Source organism: Streptopelia decaocto, assembly GCF_964273445.1.
Source record: "Streptopelia decaocto genome assembly, contig: HAP1_SCAFFOLD_89, whole genome shotgun sequence".
Classification (NCBI taxonomy): domain Eukaryota; kingdom Metazoa; phylum Chordata; class Aves; order Columbiformes; family Columbidae; genus Streptopelia; species Streptopelia decaocto.
The window spans coordinates 177,314-193,570 of NW_028117096.1; the positions used below are offsets into that span (position 1 = coordinate 177,314).

Consider the following 16,257-nt stretch of genomic DNA (forward strand, 5'->3'; position numbering starts at 1 on the left):
GAAAAGGTTTCAACATTTCACATTCCTGTCAAGAATGCTTCTCCTCTCAGATCTTTAGCAGGAAATAGATTTGATCAGTTGGATAAAACAAGCATAGTTTTATCTAGTCAGGTCGTGGCCCATAAGGGGGGGATGGATGGGTGTGGGATTATGATGTCAGTTGAGTCTCCGAAACACATAATTGAGTGGAAAGACTTCGGCTGTGAAGGGACAGTGGGGTCAGTTCTGTGTCTGGAGGTGACAGACCAGCAGCAGGAACATGGCTGGGAAAGAACCTCTGCCCAAGTGCCCACAGGTCTTACCCAGGAAGAGAGACGGGTTGTCATGTCCATTCCACCTGAGAACATGACGGGACACCGGCAGGGACATGGTCGTGTCTGTCAGAGAAGCTGAAAGGCCAGCAGCACTCATGGGATTTAGAAGATCATGGCGAGGTGACTTCTCTCTGGTCAGGTAAAAGACCACAAGAAGCCTAATGGTTTGGGTTCCCTGCATTAAGGGCAGTTTATGATATGGTCGAGTTTTCTTGATAGTGGGAAGAAGCAGGAAAGAGAAAAAAGGAGCCTACTTGGAAGGTGAGGAATGGATATGAGGAGGAAGAAATGTCACTGGAAGGGCAGTGCTGTGGTGCAAGAGGTCAGCCAGAGGGAGCTGGATCAGCTCATGGTTTGTGTTCCAAAGAGCAGCCAGTGAGGGTGCAGACACATCAGTGAAGGGGCAGAAGTACTGGGGTGAGAGCAGGTGGGGAAGCGAGATGGGTGTCTGCAGCCTGCAGGGAAAGAGGGGCAGGGGTAGGACCGTGTAGAACAGCCTGTGGTGGAGATGGCAAAGGGCGCTGTAAGTCTGGAAGGGACCCACAGGACCCAGGTCTCTGTCCCCTTGGCCAGGGCAGTTGTCTCTGCCACTGAGGCCCAGGAGAAGACATGTTGTCCTCATGGCACTGGGGCCTCGGTGCCACCTTGCAGCCCCATGGGGAAGCTGGAAGTTCTTGTCCCAGTGTTGTCCTTCCCTGGGCCTTGCACACCCACATCCCACGGTCCCAGGAAGAGCCCTGAGCCACGTGTGAGGGACAGGATCCCCCTTCCCATTGCCTGCAGGTCAGGGCTTCTCCTTTCTGCTTCAGAAGGCAAACCAAGGGGTTTCTGAGCATCAGAGCTGAAGAGAAGACTCAAAGGAGACCTCATGGTGGCTACAGCTTCCTCACAAGGGGAGAAGGAGGGGAAGGTACTGAACTCTTCTCTCTGATGACCAATGACAGAACCCAAGAGAATGAAAGAAAGATGTGCCAGGGGCGGTTCAGGTTGGACATGAGGAAAAGGTTCTTCACCCAGAGGTGCTGGACACTGAGCACGCTCCCCAGGGAGGTGTCACGGCCCCAACCTGACAGTGTTCAAGAAGAGACTGGACAATGCCCTCAGACACACGGGGTGACCTGTGGGGTGTCCTGTGCAGGGACAGGAGTTGGACTCCATGATCCTGGTGGGTCCTTCCAACACAGGACATTCTATGATTCTATGGAATACTGGGTCAAAAGTCCATGTTTTCATTGTACAGATGAGATGTAAACATATACATCATGTGCATGTCCATTGTGTGCATGTGGTGAGATGAACCCAAGTGAGCACTAATGCCATCAGCTATTCCTTGGGGTGCCATAAAGGTCAGTGGGACAGAGATGGTGTTCAGAGGTCTCTTCCAAACTGCGTTATTGCACGATTCCATGATTATTTTCTTTGAAGAACTCTTTTAAGACAAAACAAGAAAAAAAAAAAGGCAGAGGCAGAAGCAGAGATGTAAAATACCCCAGAGTAAATACAGCAGCTTCTCTGAGGAACATTTCTCCACTCAACCCCTTGATAGGAAATCTATCAGATACATTTGATGAAAGCAGCTTAGTTTGATCTGCTCATACACTGGACCACAAGGAGGGTCATGCTGGGTACAATGTCGTGTAGTCACTTGTGTCTCAGGAACTCATAGTCCATTAGGAAGCCAATGGCTGTGCAGGGCACTGTGAGGTCACTTCTGCCTCTGCAGGGGATTGGCCAACAGCAGGAACACGGCTGGGAAGGGACTGTGAGGTCACACACACGAGACGAGCAATCGGGCCCAATCAGCATGGCTTGATGAAAGGCAGGTCCTGCTTGACCACCCTGATGTCCTTCTGTAACAAGGTGACCAGCTGAGAAGATGAGGAAAAGTCTGTCGTGGGGAGTGAATCCGCCACACAGGCTGTGGGTGTTGTGTCCTTAGACTGCAGTAAAGCCTTTGACACTGTATTCCACAGCATGTCCTGGAGAAGCTGCAGCTCATGGCCTGGATGGTGTATGTGCAATGAAGGGCTGGACCAAAAGAATTGTGGTGAACAGAGCCAAATCCAATTGGCGTCCGGTCACAAGTGGTGTCCCCAGGGCTCAGTATTTGACTCTGTTCTATTTAAGCTTTATCAATGATGTGGATGAGGGGATCGAGTGCACCCTCATTAAGTTTGCAGATGACACCAAGTTGGGTGGGAGTGTTGATCTGCTGGAGGGTGGGAAGCCCATGCAGAGGGATCTGGACCCACTGGATCATTGGGCTGAGGCCATTTGTATGAGGTTTGACCAGACCAAGTGCCGGGTCCTACACTTGGGTCACAACAACCCCAGGCTCAGGGAAGAGTGGCTGGAAAATTGCCTGGTGGAAAGGGGTCAGGGGGTGTTGATTGACAGCAGCTGAACATGAGCCTGTGCATGCCCAGATGGCCAAAAGGGCCACCAGCATCCTGGATTGTATCAGGAATGGTGTGGCCAGCAGGAGTAGCGTGATTGTGCCACTGTTCTCAGCGCTGATGAGGTCACGTCTTGAATCCTGTGTTCAGGTTTGGGCCCTTCATCATAAGAAGGACATTGAGGCACTAGAGAGAGTGCAGAGGAGGCGACGAAGCTGCTCAGTGTCTGGAGCACAAGTGTGATGAGGAGCGGCTGAGGGAACTGGTGGGTTCAGCCTGGAGAACAGGAGGCTGAGGGGAGACCTTCTCGCTGTCCACAACTGCCTGAGAGGAGGTTGGAACATGGAAGGTGTTGGTCTCTTCTCCCAAATACTAAGTGATTGGATGAGAGGAAATGGCCTCAAGTTGTGCCAGGGAAGGTTCAGATTGGATATTAGGAAAAAATTCTTCCTGGAAAGGGTTGTCAGGCATTGGAACAGGCAGCTCAGGGCAGTGGTGGAGTCACCATTCCTGCAGGGGTTTATAAGATGTTTAGACAAGGTTCTTAGGGACATGGTTTAGTTCTAGATTTAGGTTGTGGTTGGACTCAATGGTCCTGAGGGTCTCTTCCAACTGAAATAATTCTATGATTCTATATTATCAACTGGAATATTCTTCTATCACATTTTCTAAGTCCTCTCACATATCTGCCTCTTCACCTACAGTCCTGAAACTTATCTAATTAGATGCACAAGTGTTGAATACTAATTGTAAATGATGAAAGCACCATCGCTCTATCAGTCTGGTCTGATACCTGCCAGTTCCAGGCAAATATCTCAGGTACACGGGGGCTTCTCAAGGTTTGCACTGGGTGCTTATAGTGAGACCATGGAGCACAGCCCAAAAAACTGAGAACTCCCCTCAAAACTGAAAACCAAACCCAACCAAATTAAACCAAAGCAACAACAACAAGAAACCCACACTTTTTAAATCAGATGAAATAATTCAATACTTTCAATGTAATGTCTGTGGAATTTCTATTCTGCCAAAATATGAATTTTCAGAATGTGTATGGACTGTGGGAGATGAAACATTGGCCTTTCCCTGTGCTTGCAGTGCCAGAACTGTCTATCATGATGTGTATTTAATCCCCCTGGACATCCAGGAATTTCTACCTGTCCTTACCCAGCTCACCGTGTCTGGACTCATCTCTTCAGAAGCCTGTCTGGACATCTGCACTTTCCATCGCTCCCCAGAGGTTCTTCACCTCTCACTCTTGGCTCATTCAGAACCTCTCAGCTCTCACTCTGCTTTGAGCTTCAGGCAGGTAAAGTCTTTCAGCAGTTGCTCTCCTACTCCCTACAGGCAACTCTTCAATTATGGCAATGGACCTCACTGGAAACTACTTAATTCAACCACAGAACTGAGAAACATCATTAAGTTCTATTGTGTTTTCTTTTTCTTTTTCTCCTTTTTTGTTTCCTCTAATTAAAAATTCCCCGGTGCCTGTTTACATCCAGTTCTCTAAGGAAACATGAAGCAATTCCTGTGAAGAAGCTGTAACAATCAGTGCGAACTTCAGTGCAGAATCTGATGTAAAGAAATGTGCTGGAAATCCCAGGGGCCAATGAGCAGAACAGGGAGTTTGGGGAGCTGGTTATAGATTTCCTGCTAACAATTTGAGTAGAGAAACATTCTTCACAGAACTGCTCTGTTTATTTGACACCTTTTAGGTCTCCTCCTCTGCCTGTATTTTTATTTTCTTGTTCCTCCACCTCTTCCTTCTTCCAAAACCTTTCCAAGGGAAAGATTCCTGGAATCACAGAGCAACTCAGGTTTGAACATCATCTTGTCTCACTGTCCTGCTCAGGGCAGGGTGACCCAGGTGAGGTTGTCCAAGGCCTCTGCCCAGCTTTGCACCATCTACAAAGGAGCTGAAGGTTCACTCTGTCACATCATACAGGGGGAGAATAGAGACGTTCAACAGTGTTGGCCCAAGTGCTGGTCCCTGAGGGATCCAACTGGTAACTGGCTCTGTGGACACTTTTACCACTGGAGACATTTGGGCTCTACGGGGGACTATAGATGCTATATAAAATGCTATATAAAAAGATGTGTTCATGCTTTTGTGACACTAGTGTATTGAAAACTTAAAATGTCATGAGTTTGCCGCTTTAAGAGTTGGGGTGTTCAGCTGGAGAAGAGAGGCTCCCGGGAGACCTTATTTCAGCCTTTCTGGACAGAAAAGGGGCCGATAAGAACAATGGGGACAGACGTTTGAGCAGGGCCTGTTGCGACAGGACAAAGGGTGATGGTTTAAACTAGAAGAGGGGAGAGTCAAGGAATGAAATGAGGAAGAGATTTTTTACACTGATGGTGGTAAAACACTGGGACAGGCTTCCCAGAGAGGGGGTGGATGAACCATCCCGGAGACATCCCAGGCCAGGCTGGACGGGGCTCTGAGCAACCTGAGCTGCTGAAGATGTCCCTGATCGCCGAGGCGAGTTGGACCAGACTGGCTGTGAATGTCACTTTCAACTCAAATTACTTTGTGATTCTAGGATTCAGTGGCAGGGAAGACTAGATGCATTGATGCTGATAACCAGAAAAGGTCTTGTCTGGCTTGTGCGAGCCAGGCCGGCAGCTTCACCCAGCAGCTCTCCCCACCCGAGTGGAGAGCTGACCCACTTCTGTACAGCCAACCCTGCCCCTGCCCCACAGTGCCCAGAGGATGCTGCCCAGGGCCCCAGGATGGACATTTGTGGGGAAGTATTGGGAGCACTGGGAGGTTTGCTGGGAGCACTGGGGGTTTATTGGCATGTCTTGGAGGTTTCCTGGGAACAATGGGGGTTGCTGGGATCACTGGATAGGATAGTGGGGGTTAGTACCTACACTAGCAATATTAGTGGGGGAGTACTGGGAATACTGGGAGGGTTACTGGGAGCATGTGAGGTTGCCTGAGTGTTACTGGGAGTACTGGGTGGTTACTGGGAGCACTGGGAGGGCTACTGGGAACAATGGGGGTTGCTGTGAGCACTGGAGGGGTTAGTGGGGACCACTGGGTGCTCTGGGGAGGTGTCTGGGAACACTGGAGGTTGCTGGGGCGTTACTGGGAGCACTGGGAAGGTTACTGGGAACAGTAGGTTTATTAGTGGGGGGTTTCTGGGAACACTGGGAGGGTTACTGGGAGCACTGGGGGTTTACTGGGAGCACTGGGGGTTTACTGGGAGTCCTTGCAGGATTACTGGGAACATTGGAGGTTGCTGGGGCTTTACTGGGAGGGTTATTGGGAGTGTAACTGGGAACATTAGAAGGATTAGTGCAGGGTTATTGGGAACATTGTGGGGGTTACTGGGAACATTCCAGTTGGTGGAGGTTTACTGGGAGCACTAGGTGGTTGCTGGGAGCACTGGGAGGGTTATTGGGAGCACTGAGGGTTTATTGGGAATTTTTGGAGGATTACTGGGAACAATGGGGGTTGCTGGGAACACTGGAGGGGTTAGTGGGGGGTTACTGGGAGCACTGGGAGGGGTTACTGGGAACAGTGGGGGTTGCTGAGGGCTCACATGAAAGCACTAGGTGGTTACTGGGATCACTGGGAGGGCTAGCGGGGGACTACTGGGAGCAATGAGGGGGTTGCTGGGGCTCACTGCGAGCACTGGGGGGGTTGCTGGGAGCACTGGGAGGTTTACTGAGAGCACTGGGTGGTTTACTGGGAGGATTACTGGAAACAGTAGGACGATTAGTGGGGGGTTACTGGGAACACAACATGGTTACTGGGAGCACTGTGGGGGCCTGCTTGGAGAACAAGGACAGTTAGTGGGAGCACTGGGGGTTAACTGGGAGTTCTTGGAGGATTACTGGGAACAATGGGGGCTGCTGGGAGCACTGGAAAGGTTAGTTGGGGGCTACTGGGAGCACTGGAGGGGTTAACGGGAGGGTTACTAGGAGCACTGGAGGGGTTAGTGGAAGGGTTACTGGGAGCACTGGAGGGTTACTGGGAGCACTGGAGGGGTTAGTGGGAGGGTTACTGGGAGCAGCTGAGGGGTTAGTGAAGGCATTACGGGGAGCACCGGAGGGGTTACTGGGGCACTGGAGGGGTTAGTAGGAGGGTTACTGGGAGCACTGGAGGGGTCAGTGAGAGGGTTACTGGGAGCACTGGAAGGGTCAGTGGGAGGGTTACTGGGAGCACTGGAGGGGTTACTGGGAGCACTGGAGGGGTCAGTGGGAGGGTTACTGGGAGCACTGGAGGGGTCAGTGGGAGGGTTACTGGGAGCACTGGGAGCATTAGGGTGATACTGCTGTGGGTGTCCATCACAACCCACCAGCTCCCGGTGAGGACGTTGCCGAGGCCTCTCCAGCAGCTGAGAGCGGCCTCAGTCACAGGCCCTGCTTGTCGTGGGGGTTTGAACTCCCCTGATGTTTGCGGGAAGGACCACTCAGCCAGACACAGTTCAGGAGGTTCAGCAAGGGCATCCATGGGAACTTCCTGATGCAAAGGGTGGAGAAGCCGACCAGGAGAGGAGCTGCTGGACCTCATCCTCACTAACAAGGAGGGGCTGGTTGAGGCGGTAAAGGTTGAGGGCTGCCTTCGCTGCAGCAACCATGAGATGGTGGAGTTCAGGATCTCGTGTGGCAGGAGCAGGATAGCAGGCAGAATTGCAGCCCTGGATTTCAGCAGGGCAAACTTTGGCTTTTTCAGGCAATTGCTGGGGGAAATCCCATGGGCAAGGCTGCTTGAAGGTAAATCCATAAATCCATGGGTCCAGATGGGATGCACCCGCGGGTGCTGAGGGAGCTGGCTGAGGTCATTGCTGGGCTGCTCTCCATCATCTTTGCTAAGTTGTGGCAAATGGGAGAGGTGCCTGAGGACTGGCGGGAAGAAAATGTCACTGCAGTCTTCAAAAAGGGCAAGAAGGAGGACCCAGGGAACTCTAGACCGGTCAGCCTCACCTCCATCCCTGGGAAACTGATGGAACGACTTCTCCTTGGTGCCGTCTCAAGGCATATCAGGGATAAGAGGGTCATTAGGGGCAGTCAACATGGCTTCACCAAGGGGAAGTCGTGCTTGAGCAACCTCATTGACTGTTATGAAGACATAATGAGGTGGATGGATGATGGCAGAGTGGTGGATGTGGTCTACCTTGACTTCAGTAAAGCCTATGACACAGTCTCCCACAGCATCCTTAGAGCTAAACTGAGGGAGTGTGGTCTGGATGACCAGGTAGTGAGGTGGACTGTGAACTGGCTGAAGGGAAGAAGCCAGAGGGTCATGGTCAGTGGGGCAGAGTCCAGTTGAGGCCTGGATCTAGTGCAGTGCCTCAGGGGGCAGTGCTGGGGCCAGTATTATTCAATAAATTAATCAGTGACTTGAATGAGGAAATAGAGTGGCTGTCAGCAAGTTTGCTGGTGACACCAAGCTGGGAGGAGTGGGTGACACTGGAAGCTGTGCTGCCATCAGAGACCTGGACAGGCTGGAGAGTTGGGTGGGGAAAATGTAATGAAATAGAACAAGGGCAAGTGTAGAGTCTTGAATCTGGGCAGGAACAACCCCAGGTTCCAGTGTGAGTTGGGGAAGGACCTGTTGGAGAGCAGTGTAGGGAAAAGGGACCTGGGGGTCCTGGGGACAGCAGGGTGACCATGAGCCAGCACTGGGCCCTTGTGGACAGGAAGCCAATGGTACCTGGGGTGGGTGAGAAGGGGGTGGTCAGTAGCTCAGAGAGGTTCTCCTGCCCCTCTGCTCTGCCCTGGGGAGACCCTACCTGGAATATTCTCATACCAATTTATTTTTTATTAACAAGAATACAATGCTGGCAAGAAGTATCTCTGCAGAGCAGACACAACTAACATTACTGATTACTTGAGGTTGTCTCAAAGGATGTGCCCCTGGAGCCCCAGGGACACCTGGAGGGAGCCCAGAGGGGACAGAGAAAGGGACATCAAGCTCCTGTGCTGCTGAGCTGGGCTGGGCTCCTGGGACACAGGGAGCTCACGGCAGCGGCAGCGCTGCAGAGAGACAGCTCTGCCCAGGAGCAGCTCCTCTGCACACGCAGCAGGGCTGAGGGCTCTGCCTGCAGCACCGAGGGCACAGGAGCCAGGCACAGAGAGGGAAACGCAGTCTGGGCTGGGAGGATGCTGAGAGTTCACTGGAAATGAAATCTTCTCAGATATGAAGCCTGTGGCTGCAGGGCATTGAATCTCCAAATCATGTTAGGATCTCAGAAAGCTGTCACATTGCAGAGTCTGCGAGAGATGTAAGTACAGCTCTCATAGGTTCTCTGATCAGAGGGGAGGATGTGCTGCAGAGCAGGGGTTGCCTTCTGCACTGTCACACTGACAAGATGTGAATGCTGCGTTCTCCCCAGGGTGGCTGTGGGGTGTAAATGTAAATGTGCAGGCAGGGGTGCCCAGGGCTGTCCTGCAGAGCAGGGTCCCTGCACCCCAGGGCTGTGCCGGGCAGGGACTCTGCCGCCTGCCAGGGTCAGCGCTCAGCCTGCCCGGGAGAGCCCAGCAACACTGAGGGGAGAAGCTGTGGGAGGAAGGAGAGACCCCCGGCAGGGCAGGGTCCTTCTGCTGCTGGGTTCTCCGTGGGTCAGGGCTGCTCACAGCTCCAGCTCATTCCAGAATATTGACAAGAGGAGGTTTCAAGACAAAGAGTACTACAAAGATAAGGAACCTCCCTGAGTCTGTGTTTTCAGTCTCCTACTCTGAGGAATGGGTGGTGATTAAGGCCGTTCTTAATTTTAAACAAATACTTGAGACACATGAACTGCAGTAGGTCTTCAAGAGAATCCTGACATGCCTTGCCTCTTCTCTACCTATGCAGAACCAGTATCACCTTTGCTGGACACCTTACACTTAATCTGTAATCTGTTTTCCAGCCTGCAGACAGGAAGATGCCCCCAGGCAGTGCCCTGTGAACAGGCAGGATCTGTAGGGCCAGGGGGAGGGCACAGAGGGTGGGATGGTCTGTGAGCACTGACAGGGAAGAGACATGGACAGGGAAACACCTCCCAGGGGAGAGTCTCCAGGCAGCAGGGAAATGATCAGAAATGAGAGGAAACTGAACCCGGAATTGTTATGGGAGGGAGAACAGAGAAAAGTCCCTGTGATCCCCTGCAGTGCAGATCCCTCCTGTGAGCAGCCCCCTGGCCTCCTGTCCCACCCAGCAAAGCCTCTGCCCTCAGGGCCGGGGGCTCCAGGGCATGAAGCAGCTCCTGTGCAGCCAGAGCTCCAGTTCCTCTGCAGAGCACAGGGGCTGAGAGCAGCTGCCCGGCAGTGTTGGTGTCTGGGAGGTGGCTGCACAGCTGGGGAAGGGTGACGCTGTCTGAGTGCCCGGCTGCCTCTGCCCTGGCCTCTCTCACACCCACCCTCACCGCATTTTCCTTCTTGCTCCCCTGCTCTGGGTCACTGCTGTTGGGATCTTGTTCTTGCTGTCAGGCTCTCTGGGGATGGCAGTTTCAGCTGCAGAGTCACAGCCTGATCTTGTGGGTCCTTTCCTGTAGGTGTGTCCATGGGCACACGTGTCCCAGCTTTGCTCTGACCTGTGGGCTGTGGGCAATGCAGTCTGTGGGGCTGGGGAATGAGCCGTGTGTTTCTTGGGCTAAGCATGGGGTGCTGAGACCTTAGGGAAGGGTGAGACCTGTCATGGTCTGAGGTGGATCCCTCTGGCCTCAGCGCTGCCTGGTGGCTTCTCAGGGTAACATGGGAGTGTGATCAGCATCCATCTCAGAAAGGTGCCAGCCCAGGGCAGCTGGAGCAAGATAGAGGGAGAGAGCAGCTGCCCTCACTCTGCACTGACCCACAGGCATCCTCTACTCTCGCAGGACTCGCTCTGTTCTCCCTGAGTGCAGCAGAAATGCTGAGGGTTTCTGACACCCAACAACACTCCCCACGGTGGGAGGGGAGAAGGAGCTGTAGAAACCCCAAACCTCTCCAACTCAGTTTCTCAGGCCTGGGGGTACAGATGCTGACAGTTCCTTCTGCACCAGGAGCGGTTCCAGCTGACAAAGCGGAACGCCAGGACTGGCCCCTGCCCACCCAATCACACAGGGCCAGGCTGACTCCTCAGGAGCCTCTGGGCAGAGAGCCTGCTCTTCACTGCACACTCATCAAGCACCAACGAGGGCTCCAGCCAGGACGTTCTCCTGAAAAAGAGTAAAATGGGTCTCTTTGTGTGAAGGGGTGGGAGAGACTTTGGGAAATGGCTTTGGTTGTTCCCATAGAAGTCTCAATCTAAACCTTTTCCTCCTTGCACAGGTCCTCGTGCCCACAGGCAGCCAATGTCCAACAGCAGCTCCGTCACCCAGTTCCTCCTCCTGCCGTTCACAGACACACGGGAGCTGCAGCTCTTGCACTTCTGGCTCTTCCTGGGCATCTACCTGGCTGCCCTCCTGGGCAACGGCCTCATCATCACCACCATAGCCTGGGACCAGCACCTCCACACCCCCATGTACTTCTTCCTGCTCAACCTCGCCCTCCTCGACCTGGGCTCCATCTCCACCGTTGTCCCCAAGTCCATGGCCAACTCCCTCTGTGACACCAGGGCCATCTCCTACCCAGGATGTGCTGCCCAGGTTTTTTTTTTCTTTTTCTGTGCTACAGCAGAGTTTTGCCTTCTCACCATCATGTCGTACGACCGCTACGTTGCCATCTGCAAACCCCTGCACTACGGGACCCTCCTGGGCAGCAGAGCTTGTGTCCACATGGCAGCAGCTGCCTGGGCCATTGGGTTTCTCAATGCTCTGCTGCACACGGCCAATACATTTTCACTGCCCCTGTGCAAGGGCAATGCCCTGGGCCAGTTCTTCTGTGAAATCCCCCAGATCCTCAAGCTCTCCTGCTCATGGTCCTATGTCAGGGAAGTCAGGCTTCTTGTGGTCAGTATATTAGTTACATTTGGCTGGTTTGTGTTCATTGTGCTGTCCTACGTGCAGATCTTCAGGGCTGTGCTGAGGATCCCCTCTGAGCAGGGACGGCACAAAGCCTTTTCCACCTGCCTCCCTCACCTGGCCGTGGTCTCCCTGTTTATCAGTACAGGTTCCTTTGCCTATCTGAAGTCACCCTCCATTTCCTCCCCTTCACTGGATTTGCTGGTGTCAGTTCTGTACTCAGTGGTTCCTCCAGCAGTGAACCCCCTCATCTACAGCATGAGGAACCAGGAGCTCAAGGATGCCCTGTGGAAACAGATGACTGGATTTCTTCTGAGGCTATAAACTGTCTCTATCTTCTTCTACATATAAATTATAGACTAACTCATTGCAGATTTTCCCTGTCTGCACTATTTTTTGTCTCTAGTTGTGGTTTTTTTTTTTTTTATTGTGATAATATTGTAATTCCTTTTGTAATGCATTGCCTGCTTTTCTTTTCTCACCGAGTGGCTGTGTCAATGAGGAACCCTACTCTTTGTGTTCAAGCAAAATAAAGGGCACTTTAGTGATTTTTTTCTGCTGACATCGTTCCTTCACGGCCTTTTTGGAGCTGCAGGGACAGTTCCTGTGTGCATGGGTGGAAGGGAAAAGAGTCTTCACATGGCAGCCCTGCCAGGGAGCACCAGCGCTTGTTCTTCCAGAGCTGTTCTGGTTCCACTCCCACACTCTCCTTCTCAACCCTTGTGTTGGTGCAAGGCCTGAGTGCTCTGGCAGCTTGGTCACCGTCCTGCTGTGTGTCAGTCCTGTGAGCGCAGGCAGGGACAGGCAATGGGCAGTGCTGTGACAGAGCTGGCCTCAGTAACAGTACTTGCACAAGGAAAAGTGATCTTCTTTGGGCGGTGCATGACGATTTATATCTTCTTGCAATGTTTCTCTCAATCTTATTCCTACAAAAGTCACCCACTTATAAAACGCCATTGTGCATCTGAACAGTGTGTGTGTGCAGGGCTGGCACACAGCAGTGTCCTCTCACAGCCAGGCTCCTGCCAGAGACCTGCAGGACCAGCAGAGCAGGGGCTGGGCTGTGCCTGTGTTCACTGGAAACACTGCAGAAGCTGCCCCAGGGCATCATCATGGACTGGCCCCTCACAACCACCATTTCCAGCACTGGCCTCTCTCGCCAGCTCACAGACGTTGTTCTTCCCTCCATGGAGGGAAACTGAATGGCTGGGTCAGCAGTCCATGTTAGCATTGTACAGATGAGATGCGAGTATGCACATCATGTGCGTGAGATGGCATGAACCTGAGTGAGCAGAAACGCCATCAGCTACTCCTGGGACTTCCATGAAGGCCTGCGGGACAGACAGTGTCTCGAGGTCACTTCACATTGGGAGTAACAGCCCACAGGAAACCACCCACTGGGATCTTCTTCCTTGAACTGAGGTCCCCGTGTCCATTTCTCATGATGTGGGGCTGAGGTGTCTCCCATCCCTTTGGGGTAGCAACAGGAGGCCAGAGGTACAATGTGACTCCTGTCTCTGTGAGTAAAAGGGACAGACTCTGTCTCTGAACATCCCTGGGTGCATAACGAGTCCACGAGGCCAGCTCTGATGGAACCCTGGCATTTCTGTGTGTGACTCCAGGAACAATCCCCAGTGGCCCAGTGACATTCATCTCAGCTGCTGGGACGGCTCATTGCAAGTGCTCCTATCTGCTACATCACCCTTGCCCATGATTCTGGATTGTGCTTTCAAAAGTGACAGCAGAATCAGAGAAGTTCTGAGGTCCTTGGGGAAGGAAGATGTCAAGCCCATCTTCAAGAAGGGCCTGAAGGAGGATTTGAAGAATTCAGGGCTGGTCAGCCTACCTCTGTCCCTGGGAAGGGGATAGGCAGCATCTTCCTGCACTAGTTTCCGGGAACCTGAAGGACAAGGAAGGCATTGCTGAACTGAAATGAGCGGAAAATCCAATGAGTCCCAAGAAAAGCTCTGGACCCATTCCAGAGCTTTAGACCCCCAGGAAAGAGCTCAGTGCCAGTGCAGCCCAGCCAGTTGCATTTGTGTCCCTCACTGAGCAGCATAACCAGTGTGCAGTCACCCCATGGTTCTGCAGCCAACCTGCTCTGCAGAGCATCAGTGCCAGGTTGGGGCCCTGTGGGGAGCACAGGATGGGGCCAGGAGCACCAGAGAGAGAAATGCCAGTCCTTATGCTCTGGTACTTCAGTCCTGGTGCTCATCACGTGTCCTTAAGACAAACTTATGCACCCCTCTTGTACACCTTACCCGAGAAGTCACCACAGGACAAGGCTCCTGAGATGGGGCCGAGCTGGAGAACTGGGGCCCAGCTGTGACCACAGGAAGGACAAGGCTTGTCCTGGGTCCTCTAAAGGGCTGGCAGCCTCTGTGATCTCCACCAGAAAAGGCAGCGTGCAGGAAACTATAGACCATTCCCATGCCCATTGGAAGCACTTAGAAAGAGTTCCTCTCTCCAAATATCCAGCCCAGCTTGCTGCTGCATGAACAACCAGGAGAAACTGCCCCTGGACCCTCATACCAGACCCCATCTCCTCCACCCATACAGGCAGTGCTCTCCTCCTTGTCACTGAGGTGATTCCAGGGACCCAAGAGGGGAGGAGATGTTGGGTAGGGATATGGTGTCCTTCAGTGCTCCTCATGGTACCTCCTGCTGGGCTTCGTGCCACTGGTCACAGCCCTCTGAGCCTGGATGTTCAGCCAGTTCTCAGTGGTGCTAAACAGGAACATGCCCATGAGCACATTGGGCTGCACTGGGAGGAGCGTGGCCACCCAGACAAGGGCAGTTATTGTCCATCGTGACTCAGCACTGGTGTGGTCACATCTGGAGCCGTGTGTCCCAGTGTGAGGTTCCCCATTCTGGAGGAATGGGGAGGAGCTGCCGTGTGGCCAGAGAAAGTCTGGGTCATGTGTGGAGATGTTGAGAGACCCAAACTTCTTTAGCCTGGTGAAGTGGAGCCTGAGGAAACGTGCTTTTTTAACTGAAATTGAGTTAATTTTTTTAATGCATTTTGAACCTCTCTCCTTCACAGCCAGTACAGTCTTTTGTTTAGATTTACTATGAGAATATTGAGATAACACTGTTTCTTCCCTGGGATAGAGTTCATTTTGTCTTTTAGCAGCTTTACAGTGTTTGCCATTTGCTATGAAAGGAATGTCAGAACTCACTGATATCTTGGCTGTTATCAGTGAAACCAAGGACTCTTTGGCCATCAGCTGTGGATGCAGATTGGCAGGAGGGGACACAGACAGGACAGCGCCTGGATTGATGTGCAGGCTGATCAATGAAATATTCCCTATGATTAACGTCATGCTCAGTCTAAATCTGGAGTCGGCTTTTAGGGCTTGTTACATCCGTTACTTTGGGTTTTCCAGATGGTTTGGTCAGTTCCATTCAGAAGTTCCATTCTGTCAGGAGTTCGATGTCAGTTCGGCCTTTTGCTGTTCTGCCATTTTGCCGTTGGCCTTTGGGCCTTTCTGCCTGTTGCCCTTTTGCTCTCTCTTGCTGGGATGGGCTGTTCAGGACCAAGGTGCTCCCTTCTGCAGGACTGGCTGCTCCGTGTGACTGGAGTTACACAGGGGATAGCACTGAGTATATTTTGTTAATTTAATTTATCTATTTCTATTTAACTTACCTTGACTACTGTCAGTGAAACCAAGGTCTTCTCTGGAGTGCAGCTGCAGGTGCAAATTGTTAGGAGAGGGCACAGACAGGACAGCACCTTGATTGACATCCAGGTCAATCAACAAGCTATTCTCTACTATTAGTGTCATGCTTGGTATAAAGCTGGAGATGCCTTTTCCAGCCCGTTAGTTTTGGTTTTCCGGCTGCTTTGCTTAGCTCTGTTCGGAAGTTCCATTCTGTTGGGAGTTCAGAGTTAGTTCAGTTTTATGACATCTTGCTGTTTTTCAGTTGGCCTTTGGGCCTCTCTGCCTTTTGCACTTGTACGTTCTCTTGCTGGGATCAGCTCTTCAGGACCAGGGTGCTCTCTTCTTTTGGGCTGCCTGTTCAGCACAACTGGAGTTATGTGCGGGATTGCACTGAGTATCATATATTTTACTTTATGTAAATAGAAATATTATAAGTATATTATTATTAGTAGGTTGTTTTTTTATTATTATTATTGTCTTATTATTTTTTTTTTTTAAACCCACAAGTTTCTCCCTTCCCATTCAGTTCTCTCCCTTATCCCACTTGGGGACTGGGAGCAGGATGTGAGCAGCTCTCATGGTCTTAGTTGTTGGCTGTGGTAAAACTATTACAAGAAAGGGCAGTAGTAGCTTCAGAAAACTTGAAAATCACTTTCCAAGATGACGCCTTTTATTTTATTTTATTTTACTATTTTTGGTAGAGGGAACAGCATGAGAAAGGAAAGCCACCAGAAACTGCAGCTCTGGAGGCCCAGAGTGGAGCTCAGGATAAAGAAATGTCACTCTGAGCACAGTGCTGTGGTCATTCAGAGGGACTCTGGATCAGCCATGACTCTGTGTTTCCAGGAACAGCTGGTGAGGATGGAGAGACAGCAGCACAGGTGGGGACACACTGGGGTGAGAACAAGGTGGGGAAGCGCATGGGGTGTCTGCAGCCTGTGGGGAAACAGCCACAGGCCTGAGACAGTGCAGGATGGACCATCGTGGAGATGGCCAAGGGTGTTGGCAAGGCTGG

General features: G+C 52.0%; 2 protein-coding genes across 2 annotated transcripts in view; both read left to right on the forward strand.

The window, feature by feature from the left end:
- The window catches only part of LOC309451913 (uncharacterized protein), a gene marked incomplete at its 3' end in the record, with an annotated part of 263,365 nt that overhangs the window by 34,369 nt on the left and 212,739 nt on the right, over positions 1 to 16,257 (forward strand). The gene's annotated exons all lie outside the window — the stretch shown is intronic.
- Positions 10,972 to 11,904, forward strand: LOC309451904 (olfactory receptor 14J1-like; the record flags this gene model as incomplete). Its single annotated transcript, XM_082076609.1, has 1 exon — positions 10,972 to 11,904. The coding sequence occupies one exon, from the start codon at positions 10,972 to 10,974 to the stop codon at positions 11,902 to 11,904; it is 933 nt and encodes a 310-aa protein (XP_081932735.1).